The sequence below is a fragment of the Denticeps clupeoides genome, chromosome 3 (assembly GCF_900700375.1).
Source record: "Denticeps clupeoides chromosome 3, fDenClu1.1, whole genome shotgun sequence".
In the NCBI taxonomy this organism is placed as follows: domain Eukaryota; kingdom Metazoa; phylum Chordata; class Actinopteri; order Clupeiformes; family Denticipitidae; genus Denticeps; species Denticeps clupeoides.
The window spans coordinates 33758440-33784662 of NC_041709.1; the positions used below are offsets into that span (position 1 = coordinate 33758440).

The 26223-nt window shown below is 41.1% G+C and overlaps 1 protein-coding gene and 1 non-coding gene across 3 annotated transcripts; one reads left to right on the plus strand and one right to left on the minus strand.

Annotated features, from left to right (window-relative positions):
• Positions 1–712: 712 nt before the first annotated feature.
• Positions 713–8947, minus strand: LOC114785674 (zinc finger protein 431-like). Of its 2 annotated transcripts, XM_028972180.1 has the most exons (5): positions 8918–8947; positions 7752–8345; positions 4606–5283; positions 2616–2738; positions 2288–2415 (listed from the first exon to the last, which is right to left on the minus strand). In XM_028972180.1, the coding sequence occupies exons 1-4, from the start codon at positions 8943–8945 to the stop codon at positions 2728–2730; spliced, it is 1311 nt and encodes a 436-aa protein (XP_028828013.1). In that variant the 5' UTR covers positions 8946–8947; the 3' UTR covers positions 2288–2415; positions 2616–2727. The 2 variants fall into 2 exon arrangements, with proteins under 2 accessions (XP_028828012.1, XP_028828013.1); XM_028972179.1 differs by lacking the exon at positions 2616–2738 and having other exon boundaries at positions 713–2415.
• A 5081-nt stretch (positions 8948–14028) lies between these two features.
• On the plus strand, positions 14029–14111 carry trnal-uaa (transfer RNA leucine (anticodon UAA)). The gene has a single exon. It is a non-coding gene; the product is annotated as a tRNA-Leu (tRNA).
• Positions 14112–26223: the final 12112 nt, after the last annotated feature.

Consider the following 26223-nt stretch of genomic DNA (forward strand, 5'->3'; position numbering starts at 1 on the left):
TACAGCATTTATCAGCAACTTACAATCATTAGTTACAGGGACAGTCCCCCCCATGGAGCAATTTAGGGTTAAGTGTCTTGCTCAGGGACACAATGGTAGTAAGTGGGATTTAAACCTGGGTCTTATGGTTCATATGTGAGTGTGTTACCCATTAGGCTACTACCACCCTTACTCCCAGGTTACTCCAAGGTTGCATCACACCAAAGTGGAATGAGCCAAACTGGCCAAGGATAGGTTGTGCCAAGCTTGTGGAATCATATTCAAAAAAGGCTGTAATTTCTGCCAAAGGTGCATCAACAAAAAGTTTGTGAATAATTATTTTTAATAAATGTGCCAAAACCTCAAATTAACGTTTTTCGTGTTGTCATTATGAAGTGCTGTGTGCAGAATTCTGATGAAAAAAACAAACATTTAATCCATTTTGGAATCAGGCTGTAACATAACAAATTGTAAAAAAAGTGATGCACTGTGAATACTTTTTGGATGCACTGTAGGGGGCAGTGGTGGCCTAGCGGTTAAGGAAGCAGCCTCGTAATCAGAAGGTTGCCGGTTCGAATCCCGATCCACCAAGGTGCCACTGAGGTGCCACTGAGCAAAGCACCGTCCCCACACACTGCTCCCCGGGCGCCTGTCATGGCTGCCCACTGCTCACTCAGGGTGATGGGTTAAATGCAGAGGACAAATTTCACTGTGTGCACCGTGTGCTGTGCTGCTGTGTATCACATGTGACAATCACTTCACTTCACTTCATACTGCACACACAGAAAAAAGTAAACCGATTTCATACATGACCCAAAGACAGCACTATAATATGCTGAAAAAGCATAAGCTAAAAATGATAATGCTATATTCACAATAAGTTAAGGACCAGCAATCCATTCGCAACCGACTGCACTGCTTTGGCTTGAATGCCAGATGACATGACTCCACTGACGCCAAGATACCCCCGGGTACGTTTACAGTGGACACAAGACGCAGTGACCTGGACAATGCAGCAGTGGTCGGGTGTCTGGTCAGCTTTTTATACCCACAGAATGTTGAAATTGATGCCGCATTGAGAAAGGTTGACTCTTGGTATTGGCCCCAATATTAGGCACCCCTGTACACAATAAGACCATTACATGAAAAACACAAAATGAGGTGTGTCTATCACCCCAATACAATTGCCTCCCTATCCCAAAAATGTCAGAAGTGAAACAAACATTGTATGTATGAAATCCACTAAGTCTCTCATAATATTCCCAACTTATCGTGAATAGTGTACATATTGTTTTTCTAACTTTGGGTTGGCACTGTGAGACACTGTTCATCTCTACCTCCCCTCATACCCAGGCAGACAACAGGACAGGAAAGGTTCCCTGGCATGAAATTTATATAGGTCTTAGCAGTACCCTAAAACTATATATAAAGTCTCATTCCAAAATTCAGCGTTGGTGTTGAATTACAGACACTTTTAGCAAGTCCCACAATAAAATTTCCCCAGGATGCGTCATTTCACAGGACTGATTTCAACAACTGCTATACACTTGTAGAGCTTTTCATCAGTATGTTCACGTTGATGACATTTGAGTTGACCCAACGTTGTTAAGTATTTAGATAGAAAATTCTGCTGGGATAAATGTGTCCTCTTGTGTCTTTTAAGGTGTGATGCTCGTAGAAAACTCTTCCCACATTGTACACACTTGAAGGGCTTCTCTCCAGTATGTATCCTCTTGTGTATTATAAAGTGCGATGATTGTGCAAAACTCTTCCCACATTGTTCACACTGGTAGGGCTTTTCTGACGTATGTATCTTTTTGTGTCTATTAAGGTGTGATGCTCGTGTAAAACTCTTCCCACACTGTACACACTGGTAGGGCTTCTCTCCAGTATGTGTCCTCTTGTGTGCTAAAAGCTGAGATGTATGTGCATAACCTTTCCCACATTGTACACACTGGTAGGGCTTTTCTCCAGTATGTGTCCTCTTGTGTATTATAAGGTGTGATGTTTGCGCAAAACTCTTCCCACATTGTACACATTGGTAGGGCTTCTCTCCAGTATGTATCTTTTTGTGTCTATTCAGGTGAGCTGCTCGTGCAAAACTCCTCCCACATTGTACACACTGGTAGGGCTTCTCTCCAGTATGTGTTCTTTTGTGTGTTATAAGGTGTGACGTATGTGCAAAACCCTTCCCACATTGTACACACTGGTAGGGCTTTTCTCCAGTATGTGTCCTCTTGTGTGTTAAAAGATGTGATGCTCGTGCAAAACTCTTTCCACACTCTTCACACTGGTAAGGCTTCTCTTTTGAATAGTTTCTCTGTTGTGTTCCAAGGATCTTCACTTGTCTTAAACTGTTGTTGTACTTGTTGAACTGGTGCAACTTTTCTTCAGTTTCCTCTTTACACCTTTGATCAGCAAATTTGCTTTCCTCATCTGGGGAAAAAACAATTTAAAGTCACCAAAGATTTATTTGAATCTGATTATCCAAATTACATGACATTTTAGCATGTGTTTTAGTGACAATTAGCAAGGAATAAACATGCTATTGAAAGTGAAAGTAATTGTTTTTGTCATTGTGATACACAGCATGCACAATGACAACAAAAATGTGTCCTCTACATTTAACCAATCACCATTAGTGAGCCGCCATGAAAGCCAACCGGGAAGCAGAGTGTGGGGACCTCAGTGGCATCTTGACGGTTCGGGATTTCAACCCAATCAGTTACAAGTCTGCTTCTTTATCCGCTATGGCACCACTGTGCGGAAGCATAAGACACAGTGATTGCACTAGTGAAATTCAATATCAACAAAATCGCGAGTGCGCAGGTGAAGTTGAACAAACGCAGAAGTAGGACACTGAGCAAGCGTGCAAGAGAGATCGAGGAAGGGATCGGGGCTCGGAGAGAGGGGGAAAGCAGCAATTTGCAAGAGAAGAAACCCCACCTGGAATCAAGATGGCGGCCATACCGGCTACTGACCATACTACACTTTTTGTAAAATATTTGTGTTTTGGTGTCGTGTAAAGTTGGTTATGACCATCAGAACCACGGATAAACACTTTTTCAATTTTAAACAACTTCTCGACCTCGACATTAGTCATCTAATCAAGCCTGATGAAAACACGATGGAGAGACAGCACCGCTCCAGGCTCCAAGTGGGGCACCACCAAGAGCCTACAGCCAGGCTCATCAAATACATTGCACGAGGAGGCAGAGGTGTGGCAATTCAGTTGGGATTCATGCTAAGCTAAAAGCTAACCACAGCAGACCGGGAATACTCTGCTCCTCTCCAACGTGCGCTCCTTGGACAACAGACAGGACTGTCTGAGACTGCTGTGTTCTTATTTTCACCGAAACATTGCAGACTCCACTATCAAGCTAGACATGCTAACCAGCTTCCATCCTGGCAGAGATTCCAGCTCGTCAGGTAAGATGCGCAGCAGTGGCCTGCACATCTACATCCATAACAGCTGGTGCAGGAATGCTGTGATTATTTCTGTGCACTGTTTGGAGCTTGAAGAGGTTTTAGCAGTTAGATGAAGACTGTTCCACGTCTCGGGAGTCCAGTATACATCCCGCCTAGCGCTCGAAATAATGCTAAAGCTAGTGGTGCACTCTGTGAACTCTACAACATCATCAGCAACCTGCATAAAGTCTAACCAGACAGCATCTTCATCGTCGCGGGAGACTTCAGCAATGCAAGACTCAAACCAGTACTGCCAAAATTTCATCGGAACATTGAGTTTGCAACACAAGAAGACAACATACTAGACCTTGTTTACACATAGATCCAGCGTGTATACAAGGCTACACTCCTCCCCATCACCGGACAATCAGGCCACATCTCCATACTTCTCACCCCAGCCTACAGACCCATCCACAAGCCGTTCAGACCAGCCATCAGAGAGGTGAGAAAGTGGCTCCAGGGGGGCCTTCTCTGCCCACCAGGACCGTTTTCACTGCACAGACTGGGAGATGTTAAGAGATGCAGCCACCAATGACCACTCAGTGGACTTGGAGGAGCACACAACCTCAGTCACCATTTACATCAGCAAGTGTATTGAGGGTGAGGGTGTCAACAGAAAATCAACAGCCACTTCACGTCTTCAAAGGTCACACGGCGGATGTGGGAGGGAATCCAGACCATCACAGGCTACAGGGGACTGGGGGCAGTGGTGGCCTAGCGGTTAAGGAAGTAGCCCCATAAAACAGAAGGTTGCTGGTTCAAATCACAAACTGCCAAGGTGCCACTGAGAAAAAGCACCGTCCCCACACCACTGCTCCCCATGTATAAGAGGGATTTTGCAAGTAATCTGATAACTCTTCATTCTGGAGTATAATTAGAATCTGAACACTTTATTATTAATTATAAAGGAAATTGGTTAAATATGTAAATCACCATTATAAAGACAGAAACAGCAAACTTTCGGAAAACCGTTTTTGTGTAATTCTCAAACCTTTTGGCCAGGACTGTACAAGGACTTTTCTGAATAATATTTTTGAATGTATAAAATGCTGTATTGCACAATTAGAGTCTGGGGAAAGGGGTCTGTTTGTGGATAGGAAATATGTATTTACAGAAAACCACCCACTATCTAAAATGCTTAAATTTTATTCTACTCACCTGAATGAATCACATCATCCAAGTCCTGCTTCTCATCATTCACTGTTGCTTCCAGTGTTTCAACCAAATTCATAGGTGTGATGATATCTGATTTCTTAAATTTCTTCTCTGTACACTTGTCTGCCTTTTCTTCAGTATGTAAATGTTGATGATGTTTGAGTTGATCTAATGTTCTAAACCATTTAGAGCAAATAGTGCACTGGTACATATTTGCAATATGTGTCCTCTTGTGTCTTTTAAGCACTGATGCATATGAAAAACTCTTTCCACATTGTACACACTGGCAGGGCTTTTCTACAGTATGTGTCCACTTGTGTGTTATAAGGTTTGATGCTCGTGCAAAACTCTTCCCACATTGTACACACTGGTAGGGCTTCTCTCCAGTATGTGTCCTCTTGTGTGTTTTAAGGTTAGATGATCGGGTAAAACACTTTCCACATTGTACACACTGGTAGGGCTTCTCTCCAGTATGTGTCTTCTTGTGTGTTTTAAGGTTTGATGCTCGTGCAAAACTCTTCCCACATTGTACACACTTGTAAGGATTATCTTTAGAATAGTTTCTCTGTCGTGTTTCAAGGATCTTCACTTGTCTTATACTGCTGTCATACTTGCTGAACTGGTGCAACTTTTCTTCAGTTTCCGCTTTATACTTTTGATTAGCGAATTTGCTGTCCGGATCTGTAAAAACAATTTAAAGGAATCAAAGACATGTTTGAACCTAATAAATCAAATGACATGACATGTTTAGCAAGAGTTTTGGACAAAATTTGTGAAGAATGGTAGCAACCTAGTGGGTAACAAACCAGAAGACCCAGGTTAAAATCCCACTTACTAAACATTGTGTCCCCGAGCAACCCTAAGTTGCTCCTAGGACTGTCCCTGTAACTACATTACATTTACATTTACATTTACAGCATTTATCAGACGCCCTTATCCAGAGCGACTTACAATCAGTATTTACAGGGACAGTCCCCCTGGAGCAATTTAGGGTTAAGTGTCTTGCTCAGGGACACAATGGTAGTAAGTGGGATTCGAACCTGGGTCTTCTGGTTCACAGGCGAGTGTGTTACCCACTAGGCTACTACCACCCACCTAACTACTGATTGTAAGTCGCTCTGGATAATGAAAGTGAAAGTAGTTGTCATTTTTTGATACACAGCAAGCACAGCACATGGTGACACTAAATGTGTCACCATTTGAAATGTTGCCTATTTTCAAAAAACTCATTATTCTTTGACCCAAACGTTATGAGGAGATATTTTGCATGATCTATGCAATTAATTTTTTCTCCAATCAGAATTGTTCCAAAAAATAAAAAAAAAAAACTCAAAATGGGCAAAAATGTTGTTCAGTTCCTCTGCTAGAGCATCATCACTGCTAATGGTTATGTCTGCCACATTTGTAATTAGTATGTAGCTTCTGTGGGTCTCCCAAGTTATGTGCTTATCCACAGCAACACAGTCAATACAGTTCTTTATATGAACAGTGAGCATCCTTGTATGCCAGTTCCCCTTTTTTGTCCAAGATGAGTCCAACCACTCTGTATTTTCTTTTGATGATCTTGTTGCTGGAGTGTGAGGGGAACCAGTCATACATGTAGAGGGTATAGAGGAGGGTATAGACCACCGTGGTGTCCCAATGCTGAAGCTGAGAACAGTGAAGGTGTGGGTCCAGCCAAGGACCCAGGTGAGTGATGGTCCCAGATCTGCCAATCTGGACCCAAATTGTTGTGGGAGTGGATAGTATTGAATGCCATGCTGAAGTCCAAAAAGAGCAGTCTAGCGTAGCTCCCCAGCTGCTCCAGGTGGGTCGGGGCAGCAAAGAGGGCTGTGGCCACTGCATGTTCAGTTGAGCTCTTTGCCTTGTAGGTGTATGGTTTCAGGTCTGCTGGCAGTGGTTTGCTTCCTACCTTGATGAGCAATTTTACCAAGTGACTTGGGAAGGATCCACCTCTGCCTCACATAGACTCTCCACTCCCTCAAGGCTCAGTTCTAGGTCCTCTCCTTTTCTCCCTCTACACAAGATCACTTGGTGAGGTCATTTCCTCACATGGATTATCCTACCACTGCTATGCCGACAACACACAACACATCTTCTCTTTTCCTCCCTCAGATCGACATGCTGCTTCCAAAATCTCTGGATGTCTAACTGACATGTCATCTTGGATGGCAGCCCATCACCTCAAACTCAATCCCACCAAAACTGAACTAATATTCATTCCAGCAGATTCTTCACCACATCAGGATCTTGCTTTTTACCTGGACCACTCACAACACTTCTACAACAGCCCGCAACCTTAGAGTAACAATAGACAACCAACTCTCCTTCTCGACTCACATCAGAAATCTTTCCCGCTCATGTAGATTCATGTAGATACAATATCAGACAAATCCAACCTTGTCTGTAGCTGCACGCATCAGATTAAAAATACTGATGCTGGCCTACAAAGCCAGACATGGAGTAGCACCATCCTACCTCACAGCCCTTATTACACCTCACACTGCACCTTGTATACTCCGAGCCTCCAGTACTGCTCGCCTGGTCCTTCCATCTCTGAAGGTAAAAGGAAGACACTCATATACACAGTTCTCTGTCTTGGTCCTCTGTGTTGGAATGAACTTCCACTTGAGGTCAGAACAACACAGTCACTGAGCACTTTCAAACAGCAGCTCAAGACCTTCCTCTTTAGAGAATATTTAGAACCTTCTTATTGTCTGACTTCTGTATAGAATCTACAACAGAGTGAATAAAAAGATTGTATTCATATTTGGGGGTCCTAGTGAACCAGAATTGATCACTTCATTGATGGAAAAATGGAAGCACTTTGTAAGTCACTCTGGATAAGGGCGTCTGTCAAATGCCTTAAACGTAAATGTGTATGACAAATAAAATTTGAATTTATTGTGCTTTGAGGAACCAAAATATTTTAAAATGTGTATATTTAGTAGCAACAATTACTAGTAATACTAATACCTGGTATCAAAACTTGGACTGGCGAACATGAGGTCTGTATATAGAAGACCTTTTATGAATAATATTTCTGAATGTATAAAATGCTGTATCACACAATAATCGTCTGGGATGGGAAATATGTATTTACAGAAATTCACCCATTATTTGAAATGTTTAAAAATAATTTCACTAACCTGAAAGAAACCCATTATGCAAGTCTTGCTTCTCATCATTCACTGTTACTTCCACTGTTTCAACCCAATTCACAGGTGTGATGATATCTGATTTCTTCAGTTTCTCCTCTGTATGCTTGTAGGCCTTCTCTTCGGTATGTAAACACTGATGGTGTTTGAGTTGATCTAATGTTCTAAAGCACTTTGAGCAAAGAGTGCACTGGTAGATATTTGCAGTGTGTGTCCTCTTGTGTATTTTAAGGTTTGATGATCGTGTAAAACTCTTCCCACATTGTGCGCACTGGTAGGGCTTTTCTCCAGTATGTGTCCTCTTGTGAGTGCTGAGGTTTGATGCGCGTGCAAAACTCTTCCCACATTGTACACACTGGTAGGGCTTCTCTCCAGTGTGAGTCTTCTTGTGTGTGTTAAGGTGTGATGCTTGTTTAAAACTCTTCCCACACTCTTCACACTGGTAAGGCCTCTCTTTAGAATAGTTTCTCTGTCGTGTTTCAAGAATCTTCACTTGTCTTAAACTGTTGTCATACTTGTTGAACTGGTGCAACCTTACTTCAGTTTCCTCCTCACACCTTTTATCAGCAAATTTGCTTTCAAGTTCTGTAAAAACAATTAAAAGACATCAAGACATGTTTGAAGCTGATTAATCAAAGTAACAACATTTTACACAAGATTTTTGGACACAATTAACGAAGAATAAACTGGATATTGAAAAATGAAAGTATAGTGAAAGTAACCACCAAGGTGTGAAATTACACAAGATCCATCCCCACACATTGCTACAAGAGCGGCTTTCATGGCTGCTCACTGCTCCCTCAGGGATAAATGCAGAGAGCACATTCCACTGGGTGCACTGGGGTGCTGTGCTTGTCACATGAAGCTGAAGTATAGTATGTCATTTCTGCTATATACACATTAGGCAGTACATAGTGAAATGAAATAACCAGCTTTCTCTGGAACCTGGTGGTACATGTAACATTTGAACGATTAGACAAAGTTACATACTGACATAAAGTGCATATGTGCAACAGTCAAACTGGGCTACATAAAGTGCAAACTTTCCGGATGGTAGGAAGGTAAAGAGTGCATGTGAAGGATGTGTAGAGTCCTTCACAATGCTGGTGCTTTCCTGAAAAGTGTAAAGTGTAGTGATTGTTACATGTGATAATCACCATGAAGTAGCGTGTGGTAAATGTCCATTATGGGGGGAAGAGAGACTCCAATGATCTTCTCAGCTGTAGGGTCCAACACGGTGCAGTTCCCAAACCAGACAGTGATGCAGCTGGTACGAATGCTCTCAATGGTAGAAGGTGGTGAGGATGGTGGTTCCTCAGCCTCCGCAGGAAGTAGAGACGCTGCTGGGCTTTCTTGGCTGTTGAGCTGGTGTTGAGATTCCAGGAGATGTTCTCCTCTAAATGAACACTGAAGAATTTTGTGTCCTTGACTTTGTTCTTGGTGTTCAGTGGAGAGTGGACCCTCCGTTGTCTTATGAAGTCAAAAATCATCTCCTTTGTTTAGTCCATATGACCGGTAGTCATTGAGACACGACACTGCACTCACAGGCAGGATGGCGGTGGCCTTGAGACGGACGTGAGTTTGGTAAAAGGTGAAATGGACGATTAAGAGAAAGATACAAGATTTGAATCCAAGACCTCTGTGTTTGTCTCTAGTTACTGTTCATACCTGGTGGAGTTTGTGACTGTGAGATGCAGACCTTTTTATTTACTGCGGGAATTCACCTCAGTTTTTATTATGTGGTGCAGTGGTGGCCTAGCGGTTAAGGAAGCGGCCCCGTAATCAGAAGGTTGCCGGTTCGAATCCCGAGCCGCCAAGGTGCCACTGAGGTGTCACTGAGCAAAGCACCGTCCCCACACACTGCTCCCCGGGCGCTTGTCATGGCTGCCCACTGCTCACTCAGGGTGATGGGTTAAATGCAGAGGACAAATTTCACTGTGTGCACCGTGTGCTGTGCTGCTGTGTATCACATGTGACAATCACTTCACTTTATTTATTATTATTATTTTATTATTGGAGTGTTCATCTAATGTGCTAATGCGAATTAGGACTAAAACCTCCGGCTGTGACAGTGGCCCCTCCCTACCAGAACAACGTGACTGCAAGGAACATCACCCTCCTTCTAGTAATCAGGTGCTGTGTCTAACTACGGCAGACGTCTTAACTTACAAAAGGCTGCTGGACCAGAAGTGCTTTGAGAGTGTGGAGATAGTCAAGAACAAAAACAATAAAAAAAAAAAATAACCCTGAAAACTGCATTGTAAAGTTGGTGTGCTTAAGAAAAAATTTAGTCTAGAGCACTGAAGTGTTTGGCTCAGGGACACAATAATATTAAGTGGGGTTTGAACCTGTGACTTTGTGGTCTTCTGCCACCTCTGGGCCTCGTTATGGTTGACCACAGAAGTTGAGAGCATGTGCTCAGCGTCACTTCCACAGATTGTCTTTTGAAAACAGACATATGAGCGCTGCCGACATTGCTGCTGAGGTTGAAGAGGTGAGGGGTCAGACGGGCAGACAGTCTGCATGGTCATCGTCCCACCACACACAGTTGAATAAAAGTGGACAAGGATTACTGGAACCATATCACGTGGTCTGATGATGGTCTGGTTCAGATGGTGTCAAGCATGTGTACGGACAACCAGATGAGGAGTACAAAGACAAGTGTATCTGGCCTACAGTCAGGCATGATGGTGAAAGTGTCATGGTTTGGGGCTACATGAGTTCTGAACATAAATGACATTTACAGCATTTATCAGACGCCCTTATCCAGAGCGACTTACAATCAGTATTTACAGGGACAGTCTCCCTGGAGCAACTTAAGGTTAAGTGTCTTGCTTAGGGACACAATGGTAGTAAGTGGGATTTGAACCCGGGTCTTCTGGTTCACAGGCGAGTGTCTTACCCACTAGGCTACTACCACCTTTTATGAAAACATGTTCTGTGATGTACTGAAGCAGATGTGTGTAATATGTGTTTTTATGTTTTTATTTTTGCTAAACACACTGGTGTCAATGGTTACAGAAGAATTTCTAAAGAACTGAGGGTGCCAGTGAGCACTGGTGGGGCCGTAATCTGGAAGTAGAATGAACATCATTTCACCAACAATCAGCAAACCACCAAATGCTCCCCATTTCAGGCAGAGGAGTGAAAAGAAGTGATATGGTCACTTATGGTCCAGATCACTAAAAGCTCCTCCAATCTTTTTAACTCCCCTCACCTGAATATTCTTCATCATCCGACTCTTTCTTCACAACAATTCCTGTTGGTTCCAGTATTTTACCGCAGTTCAGAGATGTGATGGTATCTGCTGATATTTCTGGTTTAACATGTGTGCTGCTCTGGTCTACACTCCTCAGATCAGCAGGTAACAGAGACAGACTGGGATCCATCTTGGGACCTTGGAATGAAGCAGGAGGTTATTTCAACAATCATCTTATCACCAATAATCATTCTAGAATTATTTTCTGCAGGACACACAACATTCATACTATTCCTAACAGTATTCCTATAAAACACACATAAATAGACAAAGCAGATTTCTGATATTACATAAAGACACAGAGTCACCTTTATAAATGATTCCCAGGAGATTCCTCAGTTGCTGCTAATTTTACAGCGAACACAACCAACTCCAGCTTCTCTCTATTCACATAAAAAGGCTTGTAGCTCATGTGAGCTGCTGCAGTCTTTTACAGACAATCACAGCAGAGTGTTTTCTTATTTAAATGTGATTGGTGATGTTGGAAATGTGTTGAATAAAGAACAGTGAAGAAAAAGTCTCCACATTAAAAGTGTAAATGATCTCAGACATCAGTCTGAATGAGCATTTAGCTGCTAACGTGAAACTACTTTAGCATAACTGTATCTGTTGCTGTTAAACCTGTTCACCAGCCCGCTGGACACAAACTACTTACATTTAAGCTTTTTAAAAAACAATAAAAAGTGTCAGAAGAACATTTTGAAGTCTGACCCGAGTTTGTGTGTAGAGCGAGTTTAAATCAGCCTGCTCCTCTCTCACCAGACCGCCACTTTAAACAGTCCAAATAACACGCGTTTCTACATTCTATGTGGAATAAAATTACTTACCAAAACCCAAAATCATAAAAACTCCAAAATCGGATCATTTACGTCAGCAGGGTGACTCGCGCGTGCACTTGTTTGTGTTTTACTTGGTTTCCTGCAGATGTAAACAGAAGCAGATTCGTCACACGGCAGCAGATTCGTCAATTTCAGAAAGCGACTCCAAGTGAGACAGGAAGCTCTGGATCATCATCAAATAAAACGAAACGAAACAATCATGTGTGTGCATATGATAATACTCAAATCAATATTCAAACCAGAAGACCCAGGTTTAAATCCTAATTATTATAGTATTATTTATAGTAATTTATAGACTAAATATGAGCCCACAAAGTGTTTGTGGCCAATAAACAAATTATATCAAGCATCAAAACATTTTCATGTCCTTTTTGTCTTTTTGATTTTCTTTTATCAAGATTCAAAATTCAAGATTCAAGATTGGTTTATTGTCGTATACCGTGTATTGAAATAATGTTTCACACAGACCCCCCCCATAGTGCAATCATAAAAGAAAAAAGTATATATACAGTACAGGCCAAAATTTTGTACACACCTTCTCATTCAATGTGTTTTCTTTATTTTCATGACCATTTACATTGGTAGATTCTCACGGAAGTCATCAAAAATATTAATGAAGACCTGTGGAGTTATGTACTTAAAAAGTGGAGATCTGGCCTCCTCAGTCACCGGACCTGAACCCAATCGAGATGGTTTGGGGTGAGCTGGACCACAGAGTGAAGGCAAAGGGGCCAACAAGTGCTAAATACCTCTGGGAACTCCTTCAAGAGAAGCTCAAGGAGAGAATGCCAAGAGTGTGCAAAGCAGTAATCAGAGCAAATAAACTAGAATATAACTTCACAACATCATGTGAAAGTGAAAGTGAAATGATTGCCATTGTGAAACATTGCAGCACAGCACAGCCTGTGATGGTCTGGATGCCCTGCTACATGCGTCATGTGTCCTTTGAAGATGTGACGTGGCTGTTGGTTTTCTCTGCATCAGCTCACTTTGCCTCCTTATTAGCCCATGACAGGTTGGCTCTGGCTGTAGAATAAGCCTCTTTGTCTTTGGACTGAAAGACAGAGTCCCTGGTTGCGCAGCTTAGCAGAAAACCCTGAGAAGGACCCAAAACTAGTGAGGCTATGTGTAGACCTCAGGGAGGTGAATAGAGCATTTATTAGATAAAGACACCCAGTTCCAACAGTACATTACTTCAGAAAAAGGGGCTACTTTTTACTAAACTATATGCACGGAAGGGATTTTGCCAGTGTAAATCCAGGGGAGCAGTGTGTGGGGAGGGCACCTCGGCGGGTCGGGATTTGAACCGGCAACTTTAGGTCCACTTCCTTACCCCTTATCAGAAGGCTATGATAGACTTGTATGTTACATGGCTGATGTAGTGGTGGTAGTAGCCTAGTGGTAACACACCAGGAGACCCAGGTTCATATCCCACTTACTACCATCTTTGGGAGAGAATGAATAGCAACTTGAACAGAGAACTAACCCTCAACAGAAACAATTTCTTCTTGAAACACATGCGTTCATAATGTCCTGTTTTCTGACGGAGAATACACTTTGCTGTTTAAGCTCCACGTTCACTGTTCTTGTGAACACGAGCACTGTTCGTGTTCATTCCAAATCTGTAACACTGGGTGTCGCTGGTGGCCCGATCCTGTCACCTCGTGCAGGCCCAGATTTCTGTCTGTGCATCCTCTCCTGTGAAATGAGTCTGGGTGTCTCCATCTCCATCTGTGTCCAAAACTCTGAAAAGATTATGCCTGTGCTTCTTCAAAAACTCTCGCAGATGACACCGTCCATTCTCTTGCAAATATCTGTTTCGTAACTTTTTTCAAGGCACATTTTTGATTTCTTATCATTTGATCTCTTTACTCTTTTCATTTTGCCACCGCATGACCTTGCCAATTCATGCAATGCATAATGCAACAGCGTAGCTTGAATCTGCTGCATTAATAGTTCCAATGGGAACTAAAAAAAAAAACATACGGATCCTCCCACAGATTATAAATCAAAAGCTGCAGGGCTCAGTGATGCTGGTGGGACTGATTGAGTGTAAAAGGTAACAGTCCAGGTAAAGAACGAGCTGCTCTGTCATCACTCAGCTTCATTTTGTCTAACTTTTCCAGCGTGGATGTAGAATCATCTTTTCTTCCTTCCTTTCCTTCATTGAACCAGGATGGCCGAGAGGTTAAGGCGTTGGACTTAAGATCCAATGGACGCATGTCTTCGTGGGTTCGAACCCCACTCCTGGTAGCTTTATGAAAAACCAATGACCAAATGAATAATGTTAGAAATTATGTTCTTAAGCGTTTCACAGTGTTAGACAAATTTTGATGGGAAAGTGTTGTTCCTGGAAAAAGTGTGTTTTTCAAAAAGACCCAGGTTGAAATCCCACTTATTACCATTGTGTCCCTGAGCAAGAGACACTTAACCCTAATTTGCTCCAGGGTGACTGTCCCTGCAACTACTGACTGTAAGTCGCTCTGGATAAGGGCGTCTGATAAATGGGTTATGGCTACATTGCTAAATTATATGTTGTGGCCAATAAACTGTCCTTTAGTTTTCCCCATATTTTGTCCTGGAAGGACGAGGGCGCCACACTTGCAGATATGGCTGGTTTTGTTGGAGGCAGTGGTGCAGGGGGCAGTGGTGGCCTAGCGGGTTAAAGAAGTGGCCCCATAATCAGAAGGTTGCCGGTTCAAATCCCTGTATGCCAAGGTGCCACTGGGGTGCCACTGAGCAAAGCACCGTCCCCACACACTGCTCCCCGGGCGCCTGTCATGACAAATTCCAAATCCGACTGTCTGAGCTGCCGCTCTCTGAATGGTGAAGCACAATGACCAAAGAACTCTTTACTCCTATTGCCATTTCTAGTCACTGCAGTACCTTAGACAGGCTCTGGGAACTCGTATTAATGTTAAATAATCTCACAACGTGAATTTTCCTGTCAGGAGACCGTTAAATCAAACTCTGTTATTATTCTGACATGTGTGGTAAGTGAAAGTGATTTGCCATTGTGAAAGCACAGTTGAAATGTGTCAATAGTGTCCAGCCTTCAACGTCACCCTGGTATTGGTGTTTTGGATGGTGCTTTGCTGGTCATCAAGTGCCCTTTAGCCACATCACCATATTTTCTTAAACCAATTCCATCTCTGAAAGGTCCCATTATTTATGTAGAATAGAATACATTTTTTACAATTTACGTGCTGATTCACTAACCTCTCTGAAGATACTTTGGGAGGAGGATTAATGACAGGAAATTCCTGTGGAGATTTGGAGTAGGTTCTTCTGCATGGAACATCCATTTGTGCTGGACTTATACAGAGACTCACACAGTTCATATTTCACTGAGGTGCGGTTGTCACAGTTCTGTGCGGCTGTCAATCCAGTGTGTGACAGATGTCAACAGTCCTCTGCCAATATCATTCATATTTTCTCTCTTTACACAAGTATTGGACAGATATTTGACACGTTATCAGAATGTGTAGGGCAAAGAATAGAACCTAATCCTCTTGGGGCTTTGTTTGGGGTTTTCTACTCACCCCCTCACTATCTTCTCATTAAAGAAACTCGCTTGCCTGGGAATCCTCTAAGCCTCCCACCCAAATTCACTGGATATGCTTTACTTTGTTAAACTTGAGAGGCCAAGACTTAGAGGTTCCCTTCAGACATTTAAAATGATGTGGGGTGCATTTCCCGATCAGTAAGTGATGCAGTTTGTGTATGTGATGCGTTTCTTTTATCTCCTTTATTATTATTGAGGCACCATATGGCTACGGGTGTTTTTCTCTTTACAGTGTTTCAGATGGGGGTAGATTATTTGATTTAATAATTTCAATAAACAAAAGTTTATTAAAAAAAAAAAAATTGCCACAAAAAAGGTTGTTTACAGAAATGTACCAGAGGGTCACCAGAGCCACCAACAACATAATGGTTAATTCTTCAGGGATCTGTCAGCAAGACATGGACATGGTTCCACTAATCATGACCTTAGGCTGACTGGCTGTTTTATGTAAATTAAAGCTGTAAATGTAAAAAAAATACAGTGCCTACAATATTTGCAACTAGTTGCAACTGATGAGCCAATATATACTCAATACATGTTGGAAACAAATATGTGACCTGGTGTATTAGTAAGACAGATACTGGACAGTACAGGCTTATCTCCTCAGTCTATATAACACACAGCACCAACAGGCTCACTGTAGCCTTTGCATCTTTGAAAAGGACTGTGCACAACAGATCCCTTTCTACTTTTATAAGGAAGAGGGAGTATATGGTCAATTGTAAAATTTCTATCATTCCAGATCACTACAAGCGCCAATTGTTTGTACTCATCTCACCTGAATAGACTTCATCATCCAACTCTTTCTTCACATCAATTCTTGTTGGTTCCAATAATTTACCACAATGTATAGGTGTGATTATATCTGATTTCATCAGTTCAACGACTGCTATACACTTATACAGCTTATCATCAGTATGTTCATGTTGATGACATTTGAGTTGACCCAATGTTGTTAAGTATTTAGAGTAAAGAGTGCGCTGGTAGAGATTTACAGTATGTTTGTGTGTTTTAATGTCTCTTGCTTGTGTAAAACTCTTCCCACATTCTTCACACTGGAAAGGCTTCTCTTTACAATTCTTCCTCTGTCGTGTTTCCAGGATCTTCACTTGTCTTAAACTGTTGTCATTTTCTTTGTACTGGTGCAACTTTTCTTCAGTTTCCTCTTTACACCTTTGATCAGTGAACTTGCTTTCAATTTCTGTAAAAAGAAATTTAAGGCCATCAAAGACATGTTTGAATCCGATCAATCAAATGACATTTTAGGTTTTGGACACAATTAGTGAGGAATAAAGTGGATATTGTAAGTGAAACTGATTATTTTTTGTGATATACAGCAAGCACAGCACACAGTGTCCTCAGTGAAATGTGTCCTCCGCATTTAACCCATCACCATTAGTAAGCGTTTGGCAGCCATTAAAAGGCATCCGGGCAGCAGTCTGTGGGACGGTATCTTATTTTTTGATATTTTGGATTATCTATATAATATATACCATTTTGGGTGTACATGCTAATAGATCTACAATCAGAATTGTTTCTTTAAAGAAGTGCTGATTATCTTAAAATTAGTTCAGTGATTTTCACTGTAACAAAAAAACTGTGTAAAAGAACAAGAACAAAACCCATAAAACACATAGGAATAAATAAACAATACTAATTATGAAAAGGATAAGAAAAACTTGTAATGCACCACGTTTCAGAGTTGATGAGTTTATAAATGTAATGTCACTGGAAGGTCCCTAATTAGATATTTTTTTTATCACATTTCAGAGGGCAGTTGTGTAAAATAGGTATTCCCTGGGTGGCATGGACACTTATTAACAATTCTGGTCCTTGTGATATATTCTGTAAACATTTTCATTGTAATGTGCTTCATGTAACCAACAGCAATTTGGAAAAAGATTTAAAACTGTGTATACTGTAACAATTAGATATATTTTTTTTCTTTTATATAGGTTCTAGTGATCCTCTGTTAATGTATCTGAAGCAGGGCTGCACAATGAATCAAATTTTAATCACGATCACAATTTTAACTATTATTATTTTAGTAATCAATTAATCTGTCGTTAATTAATCAATTAATTTTCTTTCATTAATCGGAGAATTTGATATATATATATATATATAAAAGAACAATACAAAACCTGAAATTTTAACAGGATTTGTTTGAATGTCAGAACTGTAGTGTTCTCTACACTACACTGCAGACACACTTTCTCTCTCTCACTCCCTTTGTTCAGACACTTTTCATTGCCATGCAAAATTGTAAGCATGTTCACATGCTTCTGCCTAAAGATTAAATTAAGATGATCATCGGGGAGGTTAAATATTAAATAACCAGCCACCTGCAAGATGTGCGCACCTGCAAGAAAGTGTCCCTCATTTGGGGTTGAAAAAGTTAGCAACCCTAATAGATATATAAAAACTTGATGTCGCATTCAGCCTCTCAATCGTGCTTCTCTAATGACAAAGAATATATACAAAATTCCTCTGTTTATGGACCTTCCAAATAATAAGGTAAATGAATGTTCATCTTTCATATTAGTTATTTTTAAAATCAAGTACTTTTATAGTGACCGGCCTTGGTCAACTATTAAGCCAGAAAATTCTTTTTTTTATCGCGAAATAGAAAGCGCAATAAAAATGTGTTTTACGTAAAATAATGAATAATCGTGATCATGATTATCACTTTGGCCATAATTGTGCAGCCCTAATCTGAAGTCTCATTCTAAAGTTCAGCCTTGGTGCAGAATCACAGCCACTTTGAGTCAGTCCCACAATAAGATTTCCCAAGAATGGTGGTCGTAGCCTAGTGGGTAACACACTCGCCCACACTGAACCAGAAGTTCAAATCACCAAATCCCACCAAGGTGCCACTGAGCAAAGCACCGTCCCCACACACTGCTCCCCGGGTACCTGTCATGGCTGCCCACTGTGCACCAAGGGTGATGGTTAAAAACAGAGGACACATTTCGTTGTGTCACCGTGTGCTGTTCTGTGGTGTTTCACAATGACAATCACTTCACTTAAAACAATCTTGTTTCCATTCCTTGGTTAACATCAAATTCAAGGACCTTTTAAGGACTTTCCAGGACCAAGATCTTCAAACTCAAGGACCATTTTCCTACTGCTACCTCCATGTGTTATTAATAAACTATTTTAGATGCAAATTCAATAAAAGACTAAGATTTTTCTCCCAACTATTTTGATGCCATTCAATTAAAGAAAGTATGGACTACATTCGTTCATCAACGTAGGAAGCGAACCACTGCCATGCTGAGCCCTGAATTCCAAGCCTCTTCAGGATAAACAAGAGAGTCTTGTGGTTAACTGTATCAAATGCTGCAGAGAGGTCAAGGAGAATAAGTACAGATGACAGTTTTGACAATCTGGCCGCATGTAGATTCTCAAGAACATCCAGAAGGTAGGGGTGGGGGAAAAAATCGATACAGCATAGTATCGCGATATTTTGCATGGTGATATTGTATCGATACAGGGACACCAAATATCGATATTTTGTACACAAATTTAAATAAACAAATCAAACTGTTAGTACAATGATTAAAGCAATACATTTTTTACTCCACCGGGTGGTGCTGTTGGGCGTTTTCTTTAGTGAGGTCAGCAAAGGTGAGAGTCAGCGTGTGGGATGAATTCGGTAAAACAAAAATGGAGGCAGAGAAAGAGATTAGGAAAGCGCCGTCCGTGTTTAAGTCAAACGTCTGGATGTATTTTGGATTTTTTGACAAGGATGGGACAAAAAAGATGGATATGACACACACGATTTGCAAGGAGTGTCGTATGAAAGTAAAGTATTCTGGAAATACTACGAACATGAGGGCTCATCTCACCCGCCACCATCCTGAGATATTGTTAGCTGAGGACGGCAAAGCTAAACCAGCTCCACTGAAAAATCAACCAACGCTGGACACACTTAGCTTAACAAAACTACCTCCCAATTCAGAGCGAGCTAAGAGAATAACACAATCCATAACGTACTTCATTTGCAAAGACCTGCGTCCATACAACGTTGTGGAAAACGAAGGCTTCTCTTACATGCTTAAAACGCTGGAACCCAGGTATCAACAAACAGGTCATTTTGCTTATCTTAATTTAAGAGAACAGGTTTAATTTTATTGTCGTTTAACATTTTTATTTAGTTAATGCAAATCTACATTTTTAGTTTATTTTCATTTAACAGAGATTTACTTTAAAATTATTAAGCTGCTGAAGTTGCTGCATAACTTTTTGCAATTTATACTGTTCAAAGTACCTGTAACTCTATGTCAGTAACAGTTTGTCAGCAATAAAAATGATGAAAGTGAATGACTAAAGACTATTTTGTAAGATTAAATGTATTTTGACAAAGTTTACCTTTATGGACATAATTTGCAGTTGGAAAAAAACGTGATTATCACAATATATCGTATCGCAATACTTAGCATATCGCAGAATGTTTAAAATCGCAATAATATTGTATCGTGAGTTAAATATCGTGATAATATCGTATCGTGGGGTCTCTGGTGATTCCCACCTCTACCAGAAGGGCCGTCTCAGTAGAAAGAGCTGTTCTGAATCCAGACTGGTTAGGATTCAGGAGGTTGTTCTGTGACAGATGAAGTGATAGATGATTGTAAACACAGTGCTCAAGGATTTTAGAAAGAAATGAGTAGGGAAACAGGTCTGTAATTGTTTATATCTGTAGGTTCAGAGGTGGGTTTCTTTAGGATTGGAAGAACCCTGGCCACCACTGTCCCTTAAATTGTGTTTGTGTGTAGAAATAAGTATTTACAGAAATTCACCCAATATCTGAAATGTCTAAATTTTATTTCACTCACCTGAATGATCAACATCATCCAAGTCCTGCTCCTCATCATTCACTGTTGCTTCCACTGTTTCAACCCAATTTACAAGTGTGATGATATCTGATTTCTTCAATTTCTTCTCTGTACGCTTGTACACCTTTTCTTCAGAATGTAAACGTTGATGATGTTTGAGTTGACCTGATGTTCTAAACCATTTAGAGCAAAAAGTGCACTGGTTTGCAGTATGTGTCCTCTGGTGTCTGTTAAGGTGTGATGTACATGAAAAACTCTTCCCACATTGTACACAGTGGTATGGCTTCTCTCCAGTATGTGTCCTCTTGTGTAATTTTAGACTGAATGCTTGTGCAAAACTCTTCCCACATTGTAAACAGTGGTATGGCTTCTCTCCAGTATGTGTCCTCTTGTGTATTTTTAGACTGAATGCTTGTGCAAAACTCTTCCCACATTGTACACACTGGTAGGGCTTTTCTCCAGTGTGTGTCCTCTTGTGTGTTATAAGGTTTGATACTTGTGCAAAACTCTTCCCACATTGTAGACACTGGTAGGGCTTCTCTCCAGTATGTATCCTCTGGTGCGCTTTAAGCCATGATAAACATGCAAAACTCTTCCCACATTGTACACACTGGTAGGGCTTCTCTCCAGTGTGTGTCCTGTTGTGTCTTATAAGGTGTGATGCTTGTGTAAAACTCCTCCCACACACTTCACACTGGTAAGGCTTCTCTTTAGAATAGTTTTTCTGTCGTGTTTCAAGGATCTTCACTTGTCTTATACTGTTGGCATACTTGTTGAACTGGTGCAACGTTTCTTCAGTTTCCTCTTTACATCTTTGTTCAGCGAATTTGCATTCAAGATCTGTAAAAAGAAACAATTTAAAGCCATCAAAGACACGTTTCAACCTGATTAAATCAAATGACATGACATTTTAGTGGATATTGATAGTAAAAGTGATAGAATGAAAGCCCTCAGAACACCATATGCTTTTTGGTGTTTTGTAACTGCTTTAGATTGACGTTTCACAGCTAGTCACGGTTTAATTGAACACCCATATGGACGCTTTGATTTGCTCCAATGAACAAAGAAATGGTCAAATTACAGTATGCACTCATCTGACACCACCAGAAAAATGGCTTGTTCAAATATACGTGTGAATGAGGTCTTAATAAAAACCTGAACTGGGAAACATTTGTACCTCACCAGAATATTCAACCTCTCCCTAGCTCTGGCAGTCATTCCGTCCAACCTAAAATCATATACAATCATAATAGTGACAAAGAAGTCTCCCATCACTAGCCTAACACATCAAGGACAACCTTCACCTACCAGTTCACACATCGTGCAAATTGACCCACAGATGATGCAATCACTGCAGCCCTGTGCTGAGCCATACGAAACATCCGGATGCTCTTCGTATATAAATAGCCAATACTTTAAAACAATAATTCCAGGCAATCATCACCGAACTGGACACTCTTGGCCTCCGACTGAATTAATGAAATTCTCACCATAGGCTGTAAGACTTGGCCCCCACCTCTCCTCCATTCACACACTGATCACTGGTTTCTGATTGGACTGTGTGCTGAGCCCTGTCCTGTACACAGTCTTTAGACTCATGACTGTGGTCCGGCCCACTTAGTCAAGTTTGATGACAACAGGACAGTGGTCTGGCTTATCTCAAAGGCAGCTTACAGAAAGGAGATTCTGAATTTGGCAACTGCCTTTGAATGCCAAAAAAACAAGGAGATAATTGTCAACTTCAGGAAGCACAGTGCCGACTTATCACCCTCAACATCAATGGTGAATGTGTGGAGAGGGTCCAATACTTTCCGGTTTCTCGTCTGGCATCTTTTAAACATACAACATAACAGCAGTCATCAAGAAGGCTCAGCAGCGGCAACACTTCCTGAGGGTCCTCAACACACAACCGGGACTCCAACCTGCTATTGACCTTCTGACGCTTGTCAATTGAATGCTTGCTGTCATACTGTATTTTGGTATGGAATGACAGTTGGACCATGGCAGGTAAGGAGAGTAGTAAAGGCAGCACAGAAGATCATTGGCTGCCCTCTCCCCTCCTTGATGGACATTTACACATCCTGATGCCTCAGCAGAGCAAAAAACATCTTCGAAGACAGCCCCCACCCTGGCTTTCATCTGTTTGACCTGTTGCCCTCATGAAGACACTAAAGGTGCATCACAACAAGGCCAAACAAAATCAAGAACTGATTTTTTCCCCCAAAAGCCATAACCACTCTAAACTCACACATGTACTGACTACACAGTCTAACCCCCTGACCTCCTTCTTTCCTTCAGTGGTGCATATTAATTCAGCATTGAAAAACTGTGCAATATCTGTATAAAATATCATTATTCTCATTGTCCAACTACACTACACATTCATCATAACTGAATACTTTGAAAACAATGTGTAATAATCTAAAGTGCAATAATGTGCAACCCACACACTGTTTATAACCTTATTCAGTTATTTATTCTTCCCAAATGTACAGTGGGTACAGAAAGTATTCAGACCCCATTAAAGATTTCACTCTTTGTTATATTGCAGCCCTTTGCTAAAATCATTTAAGGTCATTTTTCCTCATTAATGTACACATAGCACCCCATATTGACCAGAAAAACCCAGAATTGTTGACATTTTAGCAGATAAAAAAAAAAAAAAAGATAAACTGAAATATCACATGGTCCTAAGCATTCAGACCCTTTACTGTCCATTTCTTCTGATCCTCCTTGAGATGGTTCTACACCTTCATTTGAGTCCAGCTGTGTTTGATTATACTCATTATATTTGATTAGGAAAGCCACACCCTGTCTAAGACCTAACAGCTCATAATGTATGTCAGAGCAAATGAGAATCATGAGGTCAAAAGAACTGCCTGAAGAACTCAGAGACAAAACTGTGGCATGGCACAGATCTGTCAAAGGTTACAAAACAATTAACATAGAAGGTTTCTAAGAGCACAGTGGCCTCCATAATCCTTGGAGATGAAAGACATTTGGGATGAATAGAAACCCTTTGTAGAGCTGCTCGTCTGGCCAAACTGAGCTATGGGGGAAGATGTGCCTTGGTGAGAGCGGTAAAGAAGAACCCAAAGAACACTGTGGCTGACACTAAGATAGAATCAAGGCCAAAAAGTTCTAAGTGGAACTTGCACTGCTCATCACCTGTCCAATACAGTCCCAACAGTGAAGCATAGTGGTGGCAGCTGCAGGGACAGGACGACTGGCTGCAATCGAGGGAAAGATGCAACTAAGTACAGGGATATCCTGGATGAAAACGTCCAGAGTGCTCAGGACCTCAGGTTGTGCTGAAGGTTTACCTTCCAACAAGACAATGACCATTGTCTTATTGGACAATGGTTGGACCAGCTAAAATGACAAAGTAGTGGCTTCACAACAACTCTCAACAACCCAATTGAGCATCTCTGGAGAGACCTAAAAATGGCTGTCCACCAACGTTTACAGTCCAACCTGCCAAAACTTGAGAAAGGATCTGCAAGAAGTAACTGCAAAGGATCCCCAAATCAAGTTGTGACCTGTTGCATCTTTCACAAAAAGACTCATGGCTGTTCATGCTGCTTCTAAATACTGAGCAAAAGGGCCTGAATACTTAGGACCATGGTATTCATGGGATCTGCAAAAATGGCAACAATTATGTCTTTTTCTGTCAATATGGGGGGAAATGGACTTAAATGGTTTTAGCAAATGGTTTCAATATAACACAGTGAAAAATTTAAGGGGGTCTGAGTAATTTCCGTACCCACTGTATTGTCTGCATATATGTCTGCATTATCTCATTGTACATGCGTAGAGTTACAATAAAAAGCATTCTATTCTATAAAATGCTGTATCACACTATTACATTAGTGCTTGTGGATAAGAAATACATATTTAGAAATTTTATTTCACTCACCTGAATGAATTACATCATCAAAGTCTTTCTTCTCATTCACTGTAGCTTCAATAGTTTCAACCCAATTTACTGGTGTGACATCAGATTTCTTCAATTTCTTCTCTGTATGCTTGTCTGCCTTTTCTTCAGCATGTAAACGTTGATGACGTTTCAGTTGATCTAATGTTCTAAAGCCTTTAGAGCAAAGAGTGCACTGGTAAATATTTAAGGTATGTCTCCTCCTGTGTGTTTTAAGGTTTGCTGCTAGTGAAAAACTCTTCCCACATTGTACACACTGGTAGGGCTTTTCTCCAGTATGTGTCATTTCATGTCTTTTAAGGTTTGATGCTCGTGCAAAACTCTTCCCACACTGTACACACTGGTAGGGCTTTTCTCCAGTATGTGTCCTCTGGTGATATTTAAGCAGTGATGCTTCTGCAAAACGTTTCCCACATTGTTCACAGTGGTAGGGCTTTTCTCCAGTATGTATTTTTTTGTGTCTTTTAAGGTCTCCTGCTTGTGTATAACTCTTCCCACATTGTGCACACTGGTAGGACTTTTCTCCAGTATGTGTCTGCTTATGTCTTATAAGTTGTGATGCTTGCATAAAACTCTTCCCACACTGTACACACTGGTAGGGCTTCTCTCCCATATGTGTCCTCTTGTGTGTTTTAAATGCTCCTGATTCTGCAAAACTCTTCCCACATTGTAGACACTTGTAGAGATTTTCTCCAGTATGTGTCCTCTTGTGTCTTATAAGATGTGATGCTTCTGCAAAACTCTTCCCACATTGTACACACTGGTAAGGTCTCTCTTTACAATAGTTGTGTTCAAGGTTCAATTTTCCTAAAATATTGTCATACTTGTTAAACTGGTGAAACTTTTCTTCAGTTTCCTCTTTACACCTTTGATCAGCAAATGTGCTTTCCTGATCTGTAAAAACAAACAATTTAAGGTCATCAAAGACATGTTTAAACCCGGTTAATCATATGACATGGCATTTTAAGCAGGGGGTTTGGACACAAATAGTGAGGAATAAAGTGGAAATACAGGGAGTGCAGAATTATTAGACAAATTAGTATTTTGTCCACATCATCCTCTTCATGCATGTTGTCTTACTCCAAGCTGTATAGGCTCGAAAGCCTATTACCAATTAAGCATATTAGGTTATGTGCATCTCTGTAATGAGAAGGGGTGTGGTCTAATGACATCAACACCCTATATCAGGTGTGCATAATTATTAGGCAACATCCTTTCCTTTGGCAAAATGGGTCAAAAGAAGGACTTGACAGGCTCAGAAAAGTCAAAAATAGTGAGATCTTGCAGAGGGATGCAGCACTCTTAAAATTGCAAAGCTTCTGAAGCGTGATCATCGAACAATCAAGTGTTTCATTCAAAATAGTCAACAGGGTCGCAAGAAGCGTGTGGAAAAACCAAGGCGCAAAATAACTGCCCATCTCAAGACTGATTTTTCTAAGGTTTTATGGACTGATTAAATGAGAGTGAGTCTTGATGGGCCAGATGGATGGGCCCGTGGCTGGATTGGTAAAGGGCAGAGAGCTCCAGTCCGACTCAGACACCAGCCAGATGGAGGTGGAGTACTGGTTTGGGCTGGTATCATCAAAGAATGTGGGTCCTTTTTGGGTTGAGGATGGAGTCAAGCTCAACTCCCAGTCCTACTGCAAGTTTCTGGAAGACACCTTCAAGCAGTGGTCTGCATTCTTCAAGAAAAACATGATTTTCATGCAGGACAATGCACCATCACATGCGTTCAAGTACTCCACAGCATGGCTGGCAAGAAAGGGTATAAAAGAAGAAAAACTAATGACATGGCCTCCTTGTTCACCTGATCTGAACCCCATTGAGAACCTGTGGTCCATCAAATGTGAGAATTAGAAGAAGGGAAAAACAGTACACCTCTCTGAACAGTGTCTGGGAGGCTGTGGTTGCTGCTTCACGCAATGTTGATGGTGAACAGATCAAAACACTGACAGAATCCATGGATGGCAGGCTTTTGAGTGTCTTTGGAAAGAAAGGTGGCTATATTGGTCGCTGATTTGTTTTTGT